The sequence below is a fragment of the Antechinus flavipes genome, chromosome 3 (genome assembly GCF_016432865.1).
Source record: "Antechinus flavipes isolate AdamAnt ecotype Samford, QLD, Australia chromosome 3, AdamAnt_v2, whole genome shotgun sequence".
NCBI lineage: Eukaryota > Metazoa > Chordata > Mammalia > Dasyuromorphia > Dasyuridae > Antechinus > Antechinus flavipes.
In genome coordinates this window covers 257,809,978-257,832,721 of record NC_067400.1, presented here as the reverse complement: position 1 = coordinate 257,832,721, position 22,744 = coordinate 257,809,978, and the positions used below count along the sequence as shown (strand labels likewise).

Below are 22,744 nucleotides of genomic sequence, written 5' to 3'. Positions count from 1 at the left end.
ATATAGATACACACACACACACACACACACACACACACACATATAGGCATTACCATTTATCTTTTAGATAGGCAGTACTATTGTCTCCTCGTCAGCTTTAGTAGTTAGAATATGTCCTCTAGAAACATCACTTCTAGTGATATTTATGAGCTCAAATTTGTTTCCTACCATTAGAATCTTTTGACTCATTTTGCTTATTTTTAGTGTTGCAAATTTGTGTATATTCCTGAAGCATGAATGCTGTTGGGCTTTTTTCTTTTGTAACCAATATTATTCCTTTTTTAGTGGTTCTAATAGATAAATCTATTTTGTGTATAGTATGTATGTTAGTTATAGGTAGACAGTTTATTTTTTCAATTTAAATCCTTTTGATTTAAATTTGAAAGCTTCTAAAGTTTATGCACTTTTATCAAGCCTTGTTAGATGTGTGTACTCATTTCCTGTGTAAAAGATTATTGTTTTATCAGTTGAGGATTCAAAACCCAGTTGTTCACTTCCCATATCATTCCTTCCCTCCCCTATCTTTTCCTGAAGAATTTAATGTTTTGCCTTTTGTGGCTGTTACAGTTTCAGATTCCTTTTTGCTCATATTGTCTCACCTGAGGCTCTAGGATTTTGTTGCCCTAGTGAAAACTGATGACCTCAGAGGAGGGGTCTGAATTTTTTAAAAGGAGGGCAGAACTCCTGTAGTTCAAAGATAGGGAGTGGGGAAAATTTCTTCAACTGTAAAATGTGAGAATTGGACCGGATTACATTGAAATTGGACTAAATGGCCAACGTTATCTTCTGTCTTTTAATTTTTGATCCCATGAATTAAGAAAATATAATTAATGTAATTTAATACAATTAAATATAATTATATTAATATTATTATAATATATGGTGCATAACAATATTAATATTCTACATTAAAATAACTTAAATATAGGCCTCTATTTTGTGTTATTCATTGCTTTTACTTTGTTATAAATATTAGTTTTTGGGGGGTAGCTCAGTGGTGCTAGTAAATAGAGGACCTACCCTGAAGTCAGGAGCACCCGCGTTCAAATCTGGCCTCACACACTTAACACTTCTTAGCTATGTGACCCTGGGCAAGTCACTTAATCCTGATTACCTCAAAAAAAATCACAGTTTTAAAAAAAATTGACCTTTAAATTGGCCTCATCAGTTATCTTTGAACTATCAGTATGCTTCTAATGATCCAGCATTATCCATGTGTACCAGAGAATATAATGGTACAAATCATAAGTGCCATTCATTCAAACTATAAAGAAATGCTCTCAGTTATTAAAACCATAGGGATTTTGTGTTCACATACTTTAAAAACAAAAGTGATTTGTGAACCTAAGAAACTTAGAGTTGTAGACATTAATTCCTTTTTATAATATGTACAGTGTATGTAAGTAAAAAGGAATTAACACCTGCAGCATGGCTATAAAGAAATTGCTTATTAGATACCTTAGATGAGATCTGCTCCAATCTTTCCATTTCACAGATGAAAAAACTTAAAATCCAGAGTAATGAAGAGAATTACCTATGTGAGTTTTGTTAATATATTAGTGCTTTGTAGTATGTAAACGTTGCTCAGGTCATGCATTAATTTAGGATGAAAACAATGTGTTTGAGTAGAAAGAACAAAGGATCTGGAATGATTTTATTAATTATAGGTTTTTATAATTCCTGATGACTTTAGAAACTTGGACACATGATTTAACGTGTCTGGGCCTCAATTTACTCATTTAAAATGAAGTTGTACTAGAAAGCCCATGAGGTGTCTTTCAGTTCTTAATATTTTTATTTTTATTTGTCACATTTTAAAATGTAAAGTATTTACTATTTTGTAATTTTACTTGTGAAACTGGGGGGAATGCCATTTCTCTTCATTTTTATAAATGTTATATTTTTGTATATTTTTACAAAACATTGCTTGTAGTGCACAGGAATTTGTACTTGTAGGAATTTGAGATTTGTGAATAATAGCTTTATCATCAGTACCTGGGGGGCGGGGGGGAGCTCTTAGGTTCCTTTAGATAAGAAGATATTAGGCTCTAATTTATGGCAACATAAATCAACATATAGAGGACTTTGGATGTGATTTTTACTTATATACTTATATAGTCATAACTACCATCTCCTTTTGCCTTGATCATAGTTAATTGTTATCCAATTTCATTTCCTATTCAGTAACATGTCTTTTAACTAAAATGTTCCTTCCTATTCCATCTACCCTGCAAATTCTTCCTTTCTTTCTTTCCTTTCTTTCTTTTCCTTCCTTCCTTCCTTCCTTCTTCCTTCCTTCCTTCCTTCCTTCCTTCCTTCCTTCCTTCCTTCCTTCCTTTCTCTCCTTCCTTCCTTCCCTCCCTCCCTTTCTTTCTTTCTCAAGGTTAAGTGCATGTTTAATATCACAACTAGTGAATGTCTGAGGCTGGATTTTTGAACTGTGGTTCTCCTGACATCAGAATTGTTGCTCTATCCACTGGGCCACCTCCCCAAATTCTTGTAGCAAGTTTCTTTGCAGGTCTCATTTCCAAGGTAAATGAGACCTGATTGAGATTTATAAGAATAAGAGCCATTGTCCAATTAATAAATGATCAAAATGTGAATAGACAAAGGAATATCTTTATAGAATTCTTAGAACTATAAGAGAAAATGCTCCAAATTACCTATAATTGGCGAGATGTCAATTAGCAACTCTTGAGGTTCATCTACAGACCCTTCATATAGATAAAGTTAACAAAAATGGAATATTACACATTTGAGCAGGTTTTAGAGAAAACAGGTATTGCAGTACTGTGGAACTGTGAATTGATATTTTGGAAAGAAATTTGGAAGTATGTCAAAAAATAAAACTCTTAATATTTATTGACTTATTAATATCACAACTAGGCTCATTCTTCAGAGAAATCAAAGAAAGAAGTTCCTAAAAGTAGACAACTTAGAACAGCTTTTTTTTTTTTTTTTTTTTAAGTACTGATAAAATTGGTGTCCTTTTGGCACTTAGTAAAGTCACTAGCAGAAACTTTAATAAATGCTTGTTGATTTGACCTTTGACTGACTGCATATTGTGGGTGTAATAGAATGCCATTGTGTTTAAAAAAAAAGGGAAAAAAAAAGAAACCTAGGAAGATGTGTATAACTGATACAGAATGAAATGAGGAGAACCCAGAAAATAACCGATACTATAAAATTGTTTTCAATGTGTCATGTTCATTCATCATCCCAGGGAACTAGTGAGGAAGAATGCTATCTACTTTTGAACAGGGAAGTGAATGAATATGTGTGTGTGTGTGTGTGTGTGTGTGTGTGTGTGTGTGTGTAGAGAGAGAGAGAAAGAGAGAGGAGAGAGAGATTTTTGTGCATGAGAATTTGTTTAGCTTGACAATGCATATTATTCCAAGGGTTTTGTGTCCTTCCTTACTCTACCTCTTTGTACCACTCCCTCTTCATATCCCCATATCAAAAAATACATGTATAGTGTTTGTTAAAAGTTAAAAAATCCTAATTGCTAGTATATAGAGTTATTGTTTGTTGATAATGGAAAGCAGTCTGACAGAAATATGGTTTATTCCAAAACATCATACCACGTACTGAAATAAGGTGCTTTGAAAAGTTGTAAATGAAGCCTTGCTCCTTTTTTAGGTTTTTCTGCAACAGTGAAAAATTCCAATAAATCCCTAGCTTTTCTGAAAATATTTTGGGGTGTAGTGTAGATTTTAATACATTTATTCTTTCCAATATAAAGATAAAGATAACAAGATAAAATCATCTTGTTATTAGGGACATGAAATTGAAATTGAAACTTGCAGAGTGCAAAAAATATAATCGGGTTTTTGAGAAATGGCAGAAAAAAGTTCAAGAAGCATATAACGTAAATTCAGTCTGAAAATGCAATGAAGATTTAATTCATGAAGAATTCAGAATTTTACTCCAAGTCTGCATGCTGCTATTGGATTTTTTAGAAAATCAAACTAAAAAGTTTGATAAGATGAAATTTTACTGGACTGTTTTTACTATAGTGATTTTTGGACTCTTATTTTCTTCTTTTTTCTCATCCATATTTCATTGATAAATCATTAAGAATAATATACTGTGCAAGAAAATTTCACTAACTTCAGTTGCTCACAGAAAAGGGAATTCTAAAGTGAGTTCTAAATGCTTTTCTAAAAAAATAAAAAAAAAATTCTTTTCTTTACAGAATGCTGCCTTTTTATATGGCCTTGGTTTGGTCTACTTCCATTACAATGCATTTCAATGGTAAGTCCATTTAAAATGAATGATAATTCTTTACTAAAATATGTGTTCATTTGGATTGTAATATAAAATTTTAATGCCTCTTTACATTTGTGAGAGTGTGGTGGCAGTAATAGAATGTTGGTTTAAAGATACCAGAATTTTAGGATTGTAAAGATCCACTTTCTGTTGTCATATTTATTTTTTATTTATTCTCACCTGAAGCCTAATGCCATAGTCAGCTAAAGAAAGAGAGTATTATTTGTGTAGTAGGAAGTGTGATGAATTTGTAGTTAGAATTAACCTGGGGTTAAATTCTGGCTTTGTCTCCTATACCATTATGCTGTGTTGGGTAGGTTTCCATTAATTTCTAGATTAGATGATTTATCAATTTCCTTATAATCAGTTTAAATTGATAAAAAAGCTCATGTGAATTAGTCATGAGTCAATCCTGTTATTGAGATATAAGGAGAATCCCACCAAAAAACTAAAAGCAAAGTTTCACTTTTGACACTTCTTATGGTATTGGGAAAAATATCAGTTAAATAATCAGGAAAAAGCATTTTAAGATTGGTCATGGAAGTACATCTAGGAATTTTAATAGACTCAATAGAAGAATTTAGGTAGTAAATGCTTACACCAGAATAACGATAGAAGATAAATCAATAGGTAAGAATTTATTTAGAGAGCCATCTTATTTTATGCTAGGCACTATTCTAGGAACTATTTACTTTGCATATAGCTTTTCATCTTCATAATACTTTACACTTAATTTTAGTAATATGCTGTCCCATGGGAAAGGAACTGTGACTTTTCCTCAATTTTTATGAGGATAATTATTTTTTTCCCCCTCCGTAAGCTGTAGTAAAAAACTAAATTGCTCTGCTAAAAATTTTAACAATTTAACAGTTCTTTTTAGAGACATTTAATGTAGCCTTACCAGCATTGCTTTGCTATCTTTAATTATTTCAAGACATAAATGAAAGTGTCTGTCTATTTGTGCCCCCTTTTGAAGAAATCCTTTTTCTATAGATAACAATACTTGAAGACAACTAGTAAACTGTTACTGTAGCTATAAAAGAAGATATAAACAGAATGACATTTCACATTCTTTATAATATAAATAAGTAATGAAACAAATATAATCAATGTCATGAGGTATGCTGCAGGAGAGTGGGAGTGGTTAATTCATGGAGAGTACTTAAGCAATGTTTGTCTTCTGTTACTCAAAAAATAGAAATGAATAGAAATGATACTGTGGACAAACTATTTAGATATTAAAATTGGTGTTTGAGTAACTAGAAAATTTTTAAGTTGGTAAAGTATTCCTTCATTTTTGAATAAATGAAATTGGGAAAATTTGTTAGCATTATGGCCAAAAAAATCTCCAAAATTTCACTTTATATGCTACAATAAGTTCTAGCTAGGTTTGATATATTTTATAAAGACATTTTATCTTTGAGTAAGGGCGTTAGTGTTCTATTCTTGTTATAAAAAATTGTTTTGAACAAGACAAATATCAAAACAAAATAATTTTTATTAAAAGGAAAATTGTAGCCAGAGAAAATATTTATGGTAAATGTAACACAAAAATTTATAAAATATCCTTAAGGTACCAGCAAAAGTATTCAACAGGATTAGCCAATGTGATAAAGATGTCAAATACTATGAATAAAAAACTGAGTGGCATATCATCTGATAGGAAACCTTCATATATTAAAAAGATTATTTTTAAAAAACAAGATAGTTATAGAACAACAAATTTAGTCCATATGGCGCTATGTGTTAAAATATGAGCTGGGAGACAAAGCATTCTATAAAAATTAAAAGGAAAGTGTTGGAATCTTTACAAACTGCTAACTAATTAGAGTTGATCTAATCTTACAAGAAGATGTTTTGGGCAGAACCTGAAACAAGGTACTAAGTAGAACTAATTAGTACAATGCTTGTGTTTGCACCTTTACTCATTGGCGTTCACAAGTATGCCAGCTTCACAAAGTAAACTTTGTAACTTTGTGAGTTCACACTTCCCTTGAAGCTCTTTGGGCCAGAGAGCACTATGGGAGAAAACCCATAATCCCTTTCTCTCGTATCCCACAATTCCTCCCTCTTGGATAAAAGAAACAGATAGAGGCTCTCGGTCAGATTTCACCGGAATGACATGAAGAGTGGAGCTGGCTGGAGGCTGAAGAAAGCAGAGGCAGAGGCTGAAGGACCAGACCTTTGGATTTGGCGACATTCGGAGAGAGCTCTTAGAACCAAGCAGAGAGATAGGCCTCTAAGCTAACCGGGCTATATTGGAGATAATACAAGATCTGAACTTTTATCACCTGGCTGCGTTTTGAGAAGAAAAAGCTCACAACATTTTGGTGCCTGAACAGGGATCGATTCAGATCCATCTGAACTAGATCACAACAGGAAAGTCATAGCTTTTGGATATGCTTTGAAATTATTGTTGAAACACACGCACACACGCACACACACACCTCTTTATAGCAATGTTATTTCTCACTGCAAAAATGTTGAAAATAATTTCAGTCCCCAGCAGTTAATTAGTTTTATATAGCTTTATTAGAATACTATATTGTGATATCAGTGTAGATGAACCTGACAGATATGAAAAATTTGTTAAATATCAAAAATATTTATCAACATACCAAAAACAATAGAACATAGACTATGGCATAATTGTAATTTATAGTTAAATATTTTGGATATAAAAGAATTAAACAGGAAAAGTTGCCTAAATTAAAAATTACTATGAAAATCCTTTGATATAATACTCAGAAACCAATCATTTCATTGATTACCTTAAATATTTAATTTAGTTTAATCAGTGTCAGTGCTGTGTTGCCTGGGTGTTTCAGTCTCCTTGGCTTCTTAATGAAAATGTCTAAAAGTCATGAAAGAGGAAGATACATCTGCAATTTGAGTATATTTCCAGTAAGAGGGAGAGACAAAGTGAAAGTTAAGGGAATGTGTTGGAAAAGACTTTACTGATCATTTATTCCATCCCATATATGGATGAAAATTCCCTTTTAAAAATATATTAAAGGAAGTTGCCATCTAGGTATTGAATGAAGACCTCAAACAAGAGAATCTACTATTTCCGGAGGCATCCCATTTAATTTTAGTTAGTTGTAATTTTTAGATGAAACATTCCTTCTGTTCACTGGTCAGTCATTTAACAGTTTAGATCAGGGTCCTTAACTTTTTTGCTGCAGTGGATTCATCTGCATAGAATAATATTTTTGAATATATAAAATAGTTTTTGAATTGCAATTATCAAAACATTTTAAAAAATAAAGTTCCAGTTTAAAAGACTTCAATTTAAAGAACTCTTAAATGTTAGAAGGAATTGCTTTTTATTAGAGAATTTGGAAGCATATATTACAGAATATGAACTTTAAAAACAGAAGTTTCTCAACTGTATTAACAGTTCTTTCTATAACATCAGCAGTCAATTCATCATATAGTCTTCACACAGAAGCTTCCAGTAGCAGGGGTTAACCCATCACTTCTTAAGGAAGCTCATTATACTTGGGAAAACTTTTCAACTTCCCCATCTACTTCCCCATCTTTATAACTTGATTTTTGGTGGTTCTGTTCCCCCTGTAAATCATCTTCAGGCTAACCATTTCCATTTTTTTCCAGTTGATCCTTGTATGTCATTATTATATATTTTTTTAAATGACATGGAAAAATAGACCTTTATATCTGTCTTGATTGGGAAAGATTAGGATGAAATACAATAGAAGTATACATATTATAGTTTTTAAAATTATATTTTTTCTCCCCTCACCAAAAACCTCTTCTCTTATTTTCCTCCTCCTTGACATTGAAAACAAAAGGGGAAGAAAAAAAAAACCCACTACATTAAAGTGTTCATATTCAAGCAAAACAAAATCACTCTCATGGTTGTGTTGGGGGGGAAAAATTATATGTAGTTCAATACTCTAAATCTTTTCATGTCTCTGTCAGGTAATGGGCAGAATACTTCAGTCTATCAGTGTTTTTTTAAATATAACAAATAAATCCATTTAAAATGTAAAAGCCAGGAATTTGTTAATGTTATCTGTTACACTTCAGAAAACTTTTCTGCATCCTTTTAGGGTATTTTGAAGCCAGCATTAGCTCCTTTTGTTAATTCATAGTTCTTTTTAAAAAATAATAGCTTTTTATTTTATTTTATTGTTTTAATTAAAGCTTTTTATTTACAAAACATATGCATGGGTAATTTTTCAACATTGAACCTTACAAAACTTTCTGATGCAAATTTTTCCCTCTTCTCCCTCCCCACCCCTTCCCCTAGATATAGCAAGTAGTCCAATACATGTTAAATATGTTAAAATATATGTTAAATCCAATATATGTATACATATTTATAGTTATCTTGCTGAACAAGAAAAATCATTTCTAGGGGGGAAAAAAATCTGAGAAGGAAAACAAAATGCAATCAAATATCAATAGAAAGCATGAAAATGCTATGTTGTGTTCCACACTCAGTTCCCACAGGCCTCTCTCTGGGTGTATATGGCTTTCTTCATCACTGAACAATTAGGACTGGTTTGAATCTTTGCATTGTTGGAGAGCCATGTTCATCAGAATTGATGATAGTATAGTCTTGTTTTGCAGTGTATAATGATCCTCCTGGTTCTGCTCATTTCATTTAACATCAGTTCATGCAAGTTTCTCCAGGCTTCTCTGAAATCATCCTAATGGTAGTTTCTTTCAGAACAATAATTTCCATAACATTCATATACCATAATTTATTCAGCCATTCTCCAATTGATGGGTATCCACTCATTTCCAGCTAGTATAAAAAGGGCTACCACAAACATTTTTATACAAGTGTGGGTCCCTTTCGCTCCTTTAAGATCTCTTTGGGATATAAGCTCAGTAGAAATATTGCTGGGTCAAAGGGTATGCAGAGTTTGATAACTTTTTGAGCATAATTCCAAATTGGCTTCCAGAAATGGTTGGATCTGTTCACCGTTCTACTAACAATGTATCATTCTCCTAGTTTTCCCACATCCCCTCCAACATTATCTTTTCCTGTCATCTTAGCCAATCTGATAAGTGTGTAGTGGTATCTCAGAGTTATCTTAATTTGCATTTCTCTGATCAATAGTGATTTGTAGATTTTTATTTTCAAAATACATAAAAAAAATAGTTTTCAACATTCACCCTTGCAAAACCTTGTGTTCCAAATTTTTCTCCCTCTTATCCCCGCTCCCTTACCCTAGACAGCAAATAATCCAATAAAGGTTAAGCATGTACAACTTTTCTAAACATATTTTCATATTTATCATGCTGTATATGAAAAATCAGATCAAAAAGGAAAAAATTAGAAAAAAAAAGCAAGCAAAAAACAATAAAACAAAAAGGTGAAAATAATGTTATGATTCAATTCCCATTGTATTCTTTCTGTATGTAAATGGCACATCAGCCACCATGAACAGAAGATTAAAAAGAAAAAAAGAGCAAAAGCAGTCACTGTCTCGTAAGTCCCTTTAGTAACTGATATTGAGTCTGTCCATTTATGCCTTTAGATTTTTTTTTTGTGAAATGTTGACTAGACCAATTTTTTATTAAAAAAAAAAAAGCCCAAATATATTTCTTGATACTTATCCTTATTGAATTTATTTAGATTTCATTAAATTTAATATTATTTTATGATTGTTAGCTTGGTGCAGTAAATAGAAAACTGATTTTTAAACTAAGGGCTTCACATCCCACTTTTGTTGTTGTTGTTGTTGTTGCTTTGGTTTTGTTTTTTTGGAGGCAATTGGGGTTAAGTGGCTTGTCAAGGACCACACAGCTAATTAGTAAGTGTTTTGTTTCTGATACCAGATTTGAACTCAAGTTCTTCTGATTTCAGGGTTGGTGCCTACCACCTGCACCATCTAGCTGACCCTCAAATCCCACTTTTGACATGTATCTGGTATAGGTAATTCTCCAAGATATACAGTAATTGACAGTTTGTGCACTGATAGAGGTAATTTCTCAGAACACCAGTGATGTGCCTGCCTGGTTCCTGTTTTCATCCCTGTCCCTTATGAATTTGATTAATCAATTTAGGCTGTCATTATTTCTGAATTTTTAATTTAGCTATATCAATTTGATGTATGTAATATTCCCCCAAATAAACACAAGCCTCTTTAAAAAAAATTTCAATACTTTATTAGTATTTATTATTATTTAGCTTTGTAAATATAAAGGATGAATACCCTCACACTAATGTAATACAAAGTATATCTTTAGTAAGAATGTTAAATGACATAAAAAATTTAAATTTATTTATTAAATATTGGACTTGATAGGAATTATAGATTTGAAACTTGGTCTTGATTTCAGGTCTAGTGTTTTTTTTTTTTTTTTTGTTTGTTTGTTTGTTTTTAAAATTTTTTCCCCCTACAGTGAATTGTCAGAAATAAGAATTAGAGAGTAATTTAAAAAGATACTTTTTAGACATGAAAGTTTGAAGAAAGATTGATTTTTCCTATATATTTATTCTACTTAACCATATAATACAATTTTCAAAACTTGCTAACCTATATAGTTTGTTCTGTTGGGTTAACTAACATATTTTGGTATAGGGAAAGATAAAAGATCAGAAATCCTAGGTATTGAAGCTTTAGTAAAAGTTAGTAAAGTACTAGGTGCTAGTTTTTCTTTCTTATATTTTAATTTATGGTGTATAATAGAATTTTGTTATAAAAGTAGAGATATAAACTTAGAAATCACATGTAAGACTTTTTTTAATTTAAATTTTATGAAAGGTTTTCACAGGACAAGGAGTGCTTGGTATAGTAGGAAAAACAGTCCAGATTTTGCCTCAGATACTATCTGTATGATCCTGGATAAAATTTACCCTTTGCCTCAGTTTTCTCAGTTATAAAATGGAGATAATAACCGTACTGAGTTGTGAGGATTAACTGAAATATTTGTAGATAGCACTTAAATAAAGCACAGTGTTCACATAGTAAGTGCTAAAATATGCTTGGTGTCCTATATCTTGCTATTATACTTGTTCCTTCATCTCTGCTATAACCCCATTCAGTGAACTGTGAAATAAATAATAAATTTACAATGACTAAAATGGTATATGAACGATCTTTTTCTTCTTAATTAATTAATTAGTTTGTTGATTTATTTTTTTTGCTGAGGCAATTGGAGTCAAGTGACTTGCCAGGGTCACACAGCCAGGAAATGTTAAGTGACTGAGGCCAGATTTGAATCCTGTAAATTTAGAGGGGAGGGAAAGGAAAATGGAAAAAGAGAAATGAAGCAGAACTTAATTAAAAATTGAGAAAAATGAACTATAAAAAATAAACTGCAAGACTTTTTTAGGAAATTTAAGTGGTCTATTGAGGAGAGAGCAATGTGTTGGACAATAGGCAACATGCTACTTCAATTAGTATATGTATGGAAACATCTCTTAGTGCATGGGGAATCCAAGTTTATAGTTAAAAGCAAATTTCCCATTATTTGGGATGTTTCGTTTAATGAGAAAAGTTAGCAATGAGGGTCTTGTATCTCTATTTGCTCAGTTAACATTTATTAACTCTCTTCCTCTTTCCATTTCCTCAGTGTTAAAAACACTGAATTCTGTCATAGATTGTCTCCTCAGTGGTATCTCTCTACAATGAGGAATTTTTAGCTTATAGTTTTTAACTCCATTGAAAGCCAAAGCTGTTATTTTGAGCAGCATGTGAATATCCGGTCATCTTGATTACTTTCTCAGAAATATCCTTCTCATGTGAGTCATATATGACCCACAAAGTATTTTCTTCATTTGGACAGTAATCCTAACGGGCAGTTCCATTCACCGTAATATTTCATAGGACATTTGTGAATCTACAGCAATGGATTTCTATATCATATAAACCATTCAAATTGAAGGTATCAACTCATTCCCTATTAGTTAATGCATAGCTTAAAGGAAAAGAAATAAACTCAGAATATACCCAAAAAGTGTATTATTGTATTTTATTTAAAGAGTAATCCTAGGAATATTAGATATTATAATCACTTAAATTTTTCAGATGAAAAAACTGAGGCAGACATATTACAAGACTTCCCTATAAGATAAGATTTTAACTCGGATTATTTCAGACAAACTATCCACATTTATGTCATAAGCAAGAAGTTTAGATTATGGATGATTGAAAAAATTTGTTAAAGGTGTGTAGGTAGGCATTAGTAATATAGTAATGTAACCTTCATTCTGCTTATCAGTATGCATATTCCTAATGACCACAGTAATGTAATAGATTTAGTATTTAAGCATTCAAGCATATAAAACTTATCTCAGAAAAAAACATGATCTGACATTAAGGAAACATCCCAGAAAAGGGATTAATTAATTTTGCATGAAAAGAAAAAGAAAAAAGTTACTGATTTTCTGTAGTGGCAGCTGAAGTACTCTTTATAATTCCTTACAGTATAGTCTTTGGCTCTGCCTCACTCTCATTTTCATTTACAAATTATATCCAAATTCAAGGTAAAATACTAAAGCTCATGAGCTCCTGTGGTTTTACAACTTCAGTGGTTAAGGGAGTTGAGTTATTTAATGGAAAGCAAAGTAGTTTGAATGAAATGGCATAGCCATAAGAAAATATTCCCTCTGAAAACATGTGTTTCTCCCATAAGTAAAATACAGCTTCATTTGGAAGAGTAGCATATATAAAAAGACTATAGCACTAGGGAGGTGTATACTTGGGAAAGACATGGGGCCAACGCAGTTCATGTTTCTGATGCTCTAGTGCAGGGGTCCTCAAACTACAGCCCGCAGGCCAGATGCCGCAGCTGAGGATGTTTATATCCCCCCCCCCCCCCCGGGCTATGAAGTTTCTTTATTTAAAGGCCCACAAAACAGAGTTTTTGTTTTTACTATAGTCCGGCCCTCCAACAGTCTGAGGGACAGTGAACTGGCCCCCTATTTAAAAAGTTTGAGGACCCCTGGGTCTAGTGCTTTGTTTATCTTTTCATGGTGTCCTCATACTGTTTTCCCCTGTGCTTGCTGTCTGCAAGGCATAGTATCACTTCTACAAAATGCTCTCATAAATTGGGGAGGTGAGAAAGAAATTTCTTGGACCTTAGAAGGAGGGACAAAGGAAAAGATAGATTCCTTCTCAAAATGCTGTATTTTGCATCTGTAATTGTCTCTCTGTGTGTTAGATTTTAGCTCAGGAAGATGTCCTCCTAACTTAAGTTTATCACTATTCATTGTGACACATAACTACAGCTAATAATTTTCACATCTAAAAATATAGAACATATGTCAATGACATAATAAAAAAGCTATCAAAAATATTCTTTAAAAAAAATTGAGGAAACAATAGAATATTCTGTTCTAGTCCTGACTTTTGTCAATAGGAAAAAATAGTTGCTGGAGGATGTTGAAGAACCTAATTCTGTTTCAGTTCAACAACCATTTATCAATCACCAAATAATAAATGTTGGATATCTACAAAAATTACATTTCTGCCCACAAGAATAGGCAAAGAGAAGATAACTTGGAATAACTTGACATATGCTCTAAATTGTGGAAGAGCAAATTTCAGATGGTTCAAAGGAACAGCTAAAGTTTTAGCCCAAAAGGAATGGAAAGCCCAAAAGAATTAAGTTTTGAAGACTCAAACAAAGCCAATGATGCAAAAAGAGGAGGGATGCTTTCTAAAAGAAAAGGGATTCTAAAACAGTCCATTGTTGTGGATGCCCAGGTCAGAATATTAGGTGGTATATAAAATACTGAAGGAATGGTGGGTGGCAGAGTATGGATAAAGTAATCATAGTACAGTTTAGTTTAAAAAATAATTGCAGCAAAAGTGCCTAAATTCAGAGTGATGTACAATAATGGATATCAAGAAAAATAAAATATCCGAAAAAGGTTAATATTTTTCCTTGAAATGGGTGTGATGGTTAATGGTGACAGAGTAGGCAAACCTGATGAACAACTTATTCTTTTTATTTTGTACAAAATGAATGCTCTTTGGACAGTACAGCAAAAAAAAAAAAAAAAAAAACTAGATTAATAGAGTTAAGTTCAAATCTTGTGACTGAGATTAATTGCATCCCCTGAAGTGACTGAAGTGATTGCTTAATTAGTAATCTTTTAAAGTCCATTAACAACAGAAGAGCGCTGCAAGACTCGAGAAAGGTATTTGAAAGACTTGGGAATGTTGTGCTGGAAAGACCAAAGACTTAGGGGAGAGAGAGGGTTAGCATTTTGGTTATTTGAAGATCTTGTGAAAAAAAAGGATTCATTTTCTTTTGGTTGCATGAAAAACAGAAGTGATGGAGATAAATTCAGGACATTAATGTGCTGAAAAAATATTATTATGCCTATTGAAAACTAGAATTGGAAACTCAACTAGGTGACAACATATTTAAGCAAAGTTTGAATATATACTTTATAGCTGGGCTTTTTCAAATTAAAAAAAGAAAGAAATTAGTTATATGGGATAGACTAGATATAAACCTGAGGTCTTTTCTGATTTTATAATTGTGATTCTCCAAATTTTAAGCTTACCTTTCTTATCGTTTGGTTTTATTTTTCTCTCTTCCCTTTTGATCTCCTCCTCTTACTCTTTTCTCTATTCTCCTCTCCAATTTAAAAAAAAAAAAATCTTTCTTATTTATTTGGACTACTAGGAATAGTGGGTGATTATAAGTTAATTGTTTAGCTCTGTGGAAGTATTTTGATGATAGGAAGTGCTTAGACTATTGATCCATTTACTGTTCTCAGGACAAAATAATTTGAGCCCCCAGAGATTATTTATTATCTAGACCAGGGGTCCTCAAACTTTTTAAATAGGGGGCCAGTTCACTGTCCCTCAGACTGTTGAAGGGCCGAACTATAGTAAAAACAAAAAACTTTGTTTTGTGGGCCTTTAAATAAAGAAACTTCATAACCCTGGGTGAGGGGGATAAACATCCTCAGCTGTGGCATCTGGCCCGCGGGCTGTAGTTTGAGGACCCCTGATTTTAGACCATTAAAAAGAAAAGGAGAAAAAAATAAAAGAGAACCTGTTTTGCCTGTTATGCTCAAATGGGCCTAATAACATATTTTTATAAAATGCTTTGAAGTTACCAAATACTTTCAATTTATTTTCTCATCTGATAGGTTTTGTTGTAGAGGTGGGGAAGCTGAGGTTCAGAGACCTTCAGTGACTGCCTCTGGGCTCTGTGACTAATGCGTGAGTCATGCATGAGGGTCTTTTGGTCATCCTTGCTTATGACCTCCTGCATTGTACTGTTTCTCCTTCATGGTATATGGAAAAGACAAAGCAATAGATGTAGGGATTTTCAGGTGAAGTCAGTAAGCATAACCTAGATTCTGGTTTATCTCCTTTTAAAGGATATATTAGACAGGAGTCAATAATACAGCAATGATTTAAAAAAAAAAATCTGGGAAACAGATTTCTGTAAATTTCTCAAGTCCCAAATGATTTTGTTTAGGTGAGAAAAGAATCAAATAATTGGAGAATGACACCCCTGTTAAAAGTGGTAATTGGTATCTCACATTTGTTTAGTATATTCACATTGGCTACTATTTCTGTCACCTGCAGAGCTAGTCTTTTCCATTTTCTTCTAAATAATCTTTTGAAGATATTTCTGTCAGCATTTTGTATGAATGAGGAAGTACTTTTTTTACCCTTCCTCCTCAAATTATTGTAGGAAGGGGTGGGGGCACAAGGTGCAGAATAAAAGACCTCGTTTTGGATCTGTCAATAACTACTCAATGACCAAAGCAGTGCTTTGCATATTGTAGGTGCTCCACAAATATTTTTTCTAGATTTAAAATTGTATTGAGTTAAAATATGATTTATATAGCAAATACATGTGAATAAATTGCCAAAAAAAAGTGATATCATTTATGTCTATTTATTCCAGGGCAATTAAAGCATTTCAGGAGGTGCTTTATGTTGATCCCAGCTTTTGTCGAGCCAAGGAAATTCATTTACGACTTGGGCTAATGTTCAAAGTGAATACAGACTATGAGTCTAGTTTAAAGGTAGGTTTTTATTTCTTATTTCCCTGCCTCCAAATAAAATTGTTATTTTGTCTAGTTTCTTAAACATGCATAATGTTGGAGTTTATATCAGCAATTCAAAAGCTATCATTTTTAAGTGATAAACCTTTTGTATATTATCCAAGAACCAAAATGTTCAGAAATAAGAATTTTTGATCCCTTTTCACAGCAACAAAAAACTTTTGGGAAAATATCTGACTTTGAACAGTAGGAAAAGGTGATTTTCAGAGGAGACTAATATGTCAGTATAATATGACTTATTTGGTAATGTATCAAATATTTTCATAGAACTTAAATTTGAAAAGGAATTAGTACATTGTTAAAAACTGCATTCTCCTTTCTTGAGTTCCTTGTCCTCATTAATGTTAACATGTATCATAAAAAATATTATTTCTAGAATCATCAGAAAATTTGAAAAAAAAAGTTGTTTGATTAGTCATGAGAATAAGCAAAATTTTCCTTGACTAATGGAAATAATATATACTTAAATTATTAATCTTAAGTTTGGTTTGGTAAGGAATAGTAATTTTATTTTTGAATTCTCAAGAGAACTAAATTTTTTTAACTGTTATTTCTTATGTAAAATTATTACTTAGTGTTGAGCAAGATATAATCTACAAGGTCCCTTGAAACTCTGTTTTTATGGTCATTAGAAAAGAAACATTTATTAGCAATTAATTGCCTACATGTATTTATTTGCTAGGAAAACTATAAGTACATGATATTGATGATGATAGATATGTAAAAGATAAATATGCAGTCAGTAAAATAAAGCCAAATGTTAGTAGAGAATACCTTATTTTAGGTCATTAACACTTAAGAGAGAGACATTTAGGATAGTTTAAGCTAAGGTGTTGGCAATATGATAAAGAATTGTATAACAACAATTAGCATTTTCTTTGCCAAGGAATGAAAGTGAAAGAGAGTACATAATTCTAGAAGTGGCAGAGTAAAGACTTTATGGCAAGGTTAAGTGGTCAGTACAGTGATTCCATGATTCATAAGTATTCTGAAAACCTTAAAGGAAGATGTGTTTAGAGAAATTTAAACAAACTAAAAACTTAATTATATGAAGAAGGAATGTTGTGTTTCATTTAGATTGTTGATAGTGTTAGAGATTGAACAGTCCACTTTATCTTTTTGTGTAGGCAGAATAGAAGTTAAAGAATCAGACTTTGTTTTCTGTATCTTTTTTATCCCTAGAATGTAAAATCAGTTTCCCAGTATAGCTTAACTTTAACTCTTTATTCTATTCCCATCTAGTCAGACCAGTTGCATATTTATAATAGGTTTTCCTGTTCTTGCATTCCTTGAAATGAAAAAAAAATTTATTTCTGAGCTTTAAAAGAGATACATACACACACATCTCTTGCCTCCATAGAACCAACAGAATCTGATCTTTTAGTACAGAGACTCTTAACGTGAGTCCATGAACTTTGGTTTATATTAATTTATCTATCTATATCACACATACATAACACACATAATTTATGCAGTTACGATCACTACATTTTTAAAAAGGGGGTCCATGTCTCAAAAATTTATTGTATTTTGTTTGAGTTCAGATTAGTTCTTTTAACCTTATCTCTCATCTTTTTATCGCTGAATTTTCTTCCTCCCTTGATTCTCTGGCCCTTGCACAATGTTCTTCATCTTTTCTTCATGATCTTATCACTTGTTATCACTTTAATTATGATTTCTATCCTTAATGTAGTTTTTTAAAATTACGTGTGTGTGTAAAATACAATTCTGATATTTCCCTATTTCTCATCCTAATATTAGTACTATTAATAGAAGCATTTTCTTTCTTATATATTCCATTAGAATCTTTTTAGTTCTTTTGATTGATTACCTTATTTTTAATTCAATTTCCTTAAATTTTGTGGGTTTTTTTTTTATGATGGTGAGTTTCTTGATATCTAGATATTTTTTACATAACTCAAAATGTGATCCATTCTTTTTTTTTTTTTTTTTTTTTTTTTTCCTTCCCCCAAATGTAGTTGCATTGGATATCCTTGATTTTGTTTCTAGCTACTAATTTGGAGCATCTAAGTTCATATGCTGCCTCTGCTAATATATATCCTGTATGGTCTTGAACAAGTCATTTTATTTTCCTTGTTTCAGTTTCTCCATTTCTAAAATAATATGATGGGGCCTTCTCATCACCCTTGTATCTATATCTATGATCTTTTGATCCTATGAAATATGTAAATTTGTTTGTTTTGTGCTTATTAATGCCAACCAATGGACAATGCCCTCAAAAAGCTTATATTCTATTAGGATATATAGGGAAGTGTTATTCAAGTAAAGGATATTTTGTATGGAAAAAGAACAGTTGCAAGTTGATATGATTCAGGAAAGAATGGAGCTTACTGGAGAATGAAGTTGAGAGAATGTGTCTGGAGCTTAGGCCTAGATATAGTTAGTGACAGTAAGGCAGTTGAGGGATGTGATTTCATATATATTCATGTGTTTTTGATTGGAATTTTGAATTGGGAATATGAAGCTCAATTATGGAAATTGTTTAATTTTGTAAAAGTGACATTTTATTCTGGTTTTATTTTATTTCTAAGATAAAATTTCTGCATGTTAGAAATTTTTAAACCAACACTGGACTAATAGACTGGATTATTGGAGAGTAGATGGATTTTAGAGTTCTAGGGAATAAGTGTAAAAGTGCTGGGATTTCAATTATAGTTAATTCTGCTATAATCATATCTATTCTTAAAAATCGTCTGATAGTACAAAACCTCTAAATAATGGCCTTGGCCTTTCCCTAAAACTGCTGCTTGGGTTGAGCAAGGCTGGCAAAATAGCATCCATTCAATTTGGGAGAGATATGGGAGCCATGGCTTTCTCAGTGGTGGAAAAAACGGGGTGAGGATGATTATCCTCCACATGTATCTCCTACAACACTAGAAGACAGACAATAAATATGATATTTTATCCTGGGGGGAATAAAAATGGAATGGATTGGCAGAAAGGGTCATAATTTTTGAGTTAATGTGAAATAGTTCAATTTTCTGCTTTCTCAGTATTTTTTATTTCTGTGCTTGTAGATGGCAACTTGAATACTTGAGAATTTTCTTTTATGCTAGTGAGAGAGAAAATCTGAGAGAATCATGCATATTAGAATAAATTTGTATTATCAGAACCAACTATTTTGCTCAGTAGTCCAATCCTTAATATGTTTTGATCATTACCATAAACTAACTTCACAAAGTGATTTTTTTTTTTTTTTTTTTGCTGAGACAATTGGGGTTAAGTGACTTGACGCTGGGTCATACAGCCAGAAAGAGTTTTAAGTGTCTTGAGTCCAGATTTGAACTTGGTCCTTCTGATTTCAGGGCTGGTATTCTGTTCACTACACCAACTAGCTGCCCCTATAAAGTGGTATTTCTAAGAAAATATAGGAAAGACCAGAGCACAATCTCCACCTAATATATTAGAAGGCACACCTTCCTGTCTTGAACTAATTTGTTCCCTGAGAAGATTGAACCCAAAGTTATTTGAAGTGCTTTCTATAAAAACAAACTTCCATTTGTTGGTGGGGAATATTTCTTTGTCCTAGAAGTTCTTTTCTACATTTGAAAATTTCCCTGTGTTTACTTATGTATGTGATATAATTAATGGACAAATCAATCCTTTGATCTGATTCTGTTTTATCTTGTTATTGGGTTGATTCAAGCAAATTATTTTCCAGGATTGAAGCATGATCTTCTAATTGGGCTCTGCTACTTATACCATGAAGAACTTTAGATAACAGTGGATTATGCCACTTTCTTCAGGACTACATTTAGCAGTGGAATCTGATGGATCTGAGTATCACCACTCATCTGTGCCCTTTCACATGAGGATAATTATTCCTGGGGGGAGGGGGGTGGGAGGAGACTGAGACAAAAGTTGCAGAAGTGCACGTGTTCTTGACTGCAGTTGTTCTGACTTTTTGTCACCCTGTTGGATACATAGCATATCAAAACTATCATCATAGCTAAGATACTGGCGTGGTTTAATATTTCCATTTTTAGTTCAGGTTAAGTGACTTACCCAGGGTTTATACAGCTAGTTAAATATCTGAGCCTGGATTTGAACTTGGGTTTTAATGACTTAAGACTGAACACTATATCCACTGAACTATCTAGTTACCTCTTGCACAGAACCATGCCTCATAGTTGTTAGGACAAGCAGTCCTTGTCATTTGAAAACATCCAAGGAGGGACAGCTCGGTGGTGCAGGGGATAAAGTACTGGCCTTATATTCAGGAGCACCTGATTTGAAATATAAATATATAAAACCCTGATTTAACATTTAACCCTGATTGTTTCACAATAATAGCAATAACAGAAGAGGGAAAGAAAGCATCTAGAGGAGAGAAGACTTTTTTCACTCAAATTTTTTTTGAGTATGCTTATTCATTTTTCATTTCTCAGATCATTAAAAACTTATTGTCACCCCAGCAGTAATCAGACAGAAAAATTATAGCATATTTTAATTGCCCCTGAAACGGGAAAAATACCTTCTCTAATATATACACCAAAATATGTGATCCTACAACCTCTAGAATGGATTAAAATCATGAGTATATGTTGTACCTGCTGTATGGACTGGCCCCTCAACCAACATACATATTGGGGGGGGGGGGGGAAGAGACCACATAGGTCATTGTAAATTCATGAACAAAAAATAACCTTGCCTGACAATATTCCCATGTGTTTGAAGATTTACCCCAGTAGAATGTAACTCCCTTGAGGTAGATACTTTCTTTGTTTAGAGTCTTATCTTATCAAGATCATTTTGAATTTGAATTTTTATTATCCCCAAAGGAGTAGTGTCATCTTTGTATAATTTATAAGTTTTATGAAAATACTTGCTTTTATCTATATCATTGATGAAAATGTTAGCGCCAAACCCAAACATAGATTCTTGGAGAATTTTTTCTAAATTGATGTTGAACCATTTATGTTATTTCAATCTAATCTTAAAATAGTTTAAAATTAATATCTTTCTGAATGAAACATTTCTTAAAATGGTGAGTATTTAGAGTTTTTTCCCTTGAAGAGAGCCAGAAGGCACTGATCATGGTCATGTCTTGTACCTAATAATATCACACACTCCAAAAAAGAAACTGGTGGCAGTTTGACAATGTAATACTTGCTTCAAGATTCTATATCTTTGTCTGAGATAGTATCTTTGTGAAGAGACAATACCTTTTCCTACAAACCATTTGAAAACCTGTTAACACTTTAGCCCTGTATTACCATTGAATACTCAGATTAAAAGATGCATTATTGATGTAGGTTCCTGTCCTCTTACTCTCCCTTTGACATAATTAATTGACTGTAAAGAGCTCTCTTACTAGTTCCTCTAAGATACCTGATTTAGAGGCCTTAAATTTACTGTCAGATGTGTCAGATTCATCATGAATCCATTAAAAATATTAACACATTGCTGTTTCTAACTACAAAACATTCAGAGACCAGGAAGTCCTAAGGTCTTAGACATTCTTCCTGACTGGGAAAAAAGTTTTCTTTTTTGGGGTTTGTATCATCTTTAAATAAAAGTGCCAAATTGAGCAAAGCCTCTGAAGAACCAATCACTAGGTTATCTGATTTTTCTGTATTCTTAATCTCCGTCTCCAAAACCAATATTGTTGTCTTCTTCTTTTTCTTTTTTTTAAAGTGGATTGATGCAAAGGAAAGAGTACCATCAGTAGGGTCTTTCTTTCATTTTGTGCCTAGGACCTGCTCTTCTAAGTAGCTTGGTGTCACCATCTGCTGAAGCAGCAATCTGCTTTTCCTTCTACCATTGTCTATTTTCACATCCTTATCAGGCTCAGCCATATCTCAATTCCTGCCTCTTCCCCTCTTTTAAAAACAAACAAACAAACCAGAATCCTCTTTATTAAACTCAGTTTCCATCATCTTATTTTGACTGATGTTGTACTCCGTGAAAGGCTATACCCTCTATGGAAGGTACAAGAACCTGTTCTCGTCTCTCAACTCCCTAATCATACTTGGCTAAGAGCAGTAGTACTATAGAAACCTTGTTTTTATTGCCATTTAAAATTCCTCTCTGTATTGTCATTTGTTTATAACCTCTCTTCTGTCAAAGACACAGAGACAGAGAATATAATGTAATTTACTAATTTCTCATTTTGATCAAATTACCTTTTGATTTCATTTTCCCAATTACATGTGAAGATAATCTTCAATATTCACTTGTGTAAAATTTTGAGTTCTAAACATTTTTATTGCTCTCCTCATCCCAAGACAGCTAGCAATCTGATATGGGTTATGCATATACAGTCATTTTGAACAATTTCCATATTAGTCATGTTGAGAAAGAAATTCAGAAGAGAAAAGAAAGAAAAAACGAAATAAAATGTGAAAATAGAGTATACTTTGATTCCCATTTAGTCTCCATAGTTCTTTCTTTAAATGTGGTTGGCATTTTCCATCCTAACTAAGTTTATTG

General features: G+C 32.5%; 1 protein-coding gene across 4 annotated transcripts in view; it reads left to right on the top strand.

The window, feature by feature from the left end:
- KDM6A (lysine demethylase 6A) overlaps nt 1-22,744 on the top strand; it is a 238,885-nt gene that overhangs the window by 110,328 nt on the left and 105,813 nt on the right. For all 4 annotated transcript variants that reach the window (XM_051984985.1, XM_051984984.1, XM_051984983.1 and 1 more), the window contains exons 5-6: nt 4,196-4,254; nt 16,132-16,252. In XM_051984985.1, the coding sequence (XP_051840945.1) occupies nt 4,196-4,254; nt 16,132-16,252 (180 nt within the window). The remainder of the gene's footprint in view (nt 1-4,195; nt 4,255-16,131; nt 16,253-22,744) is intronic.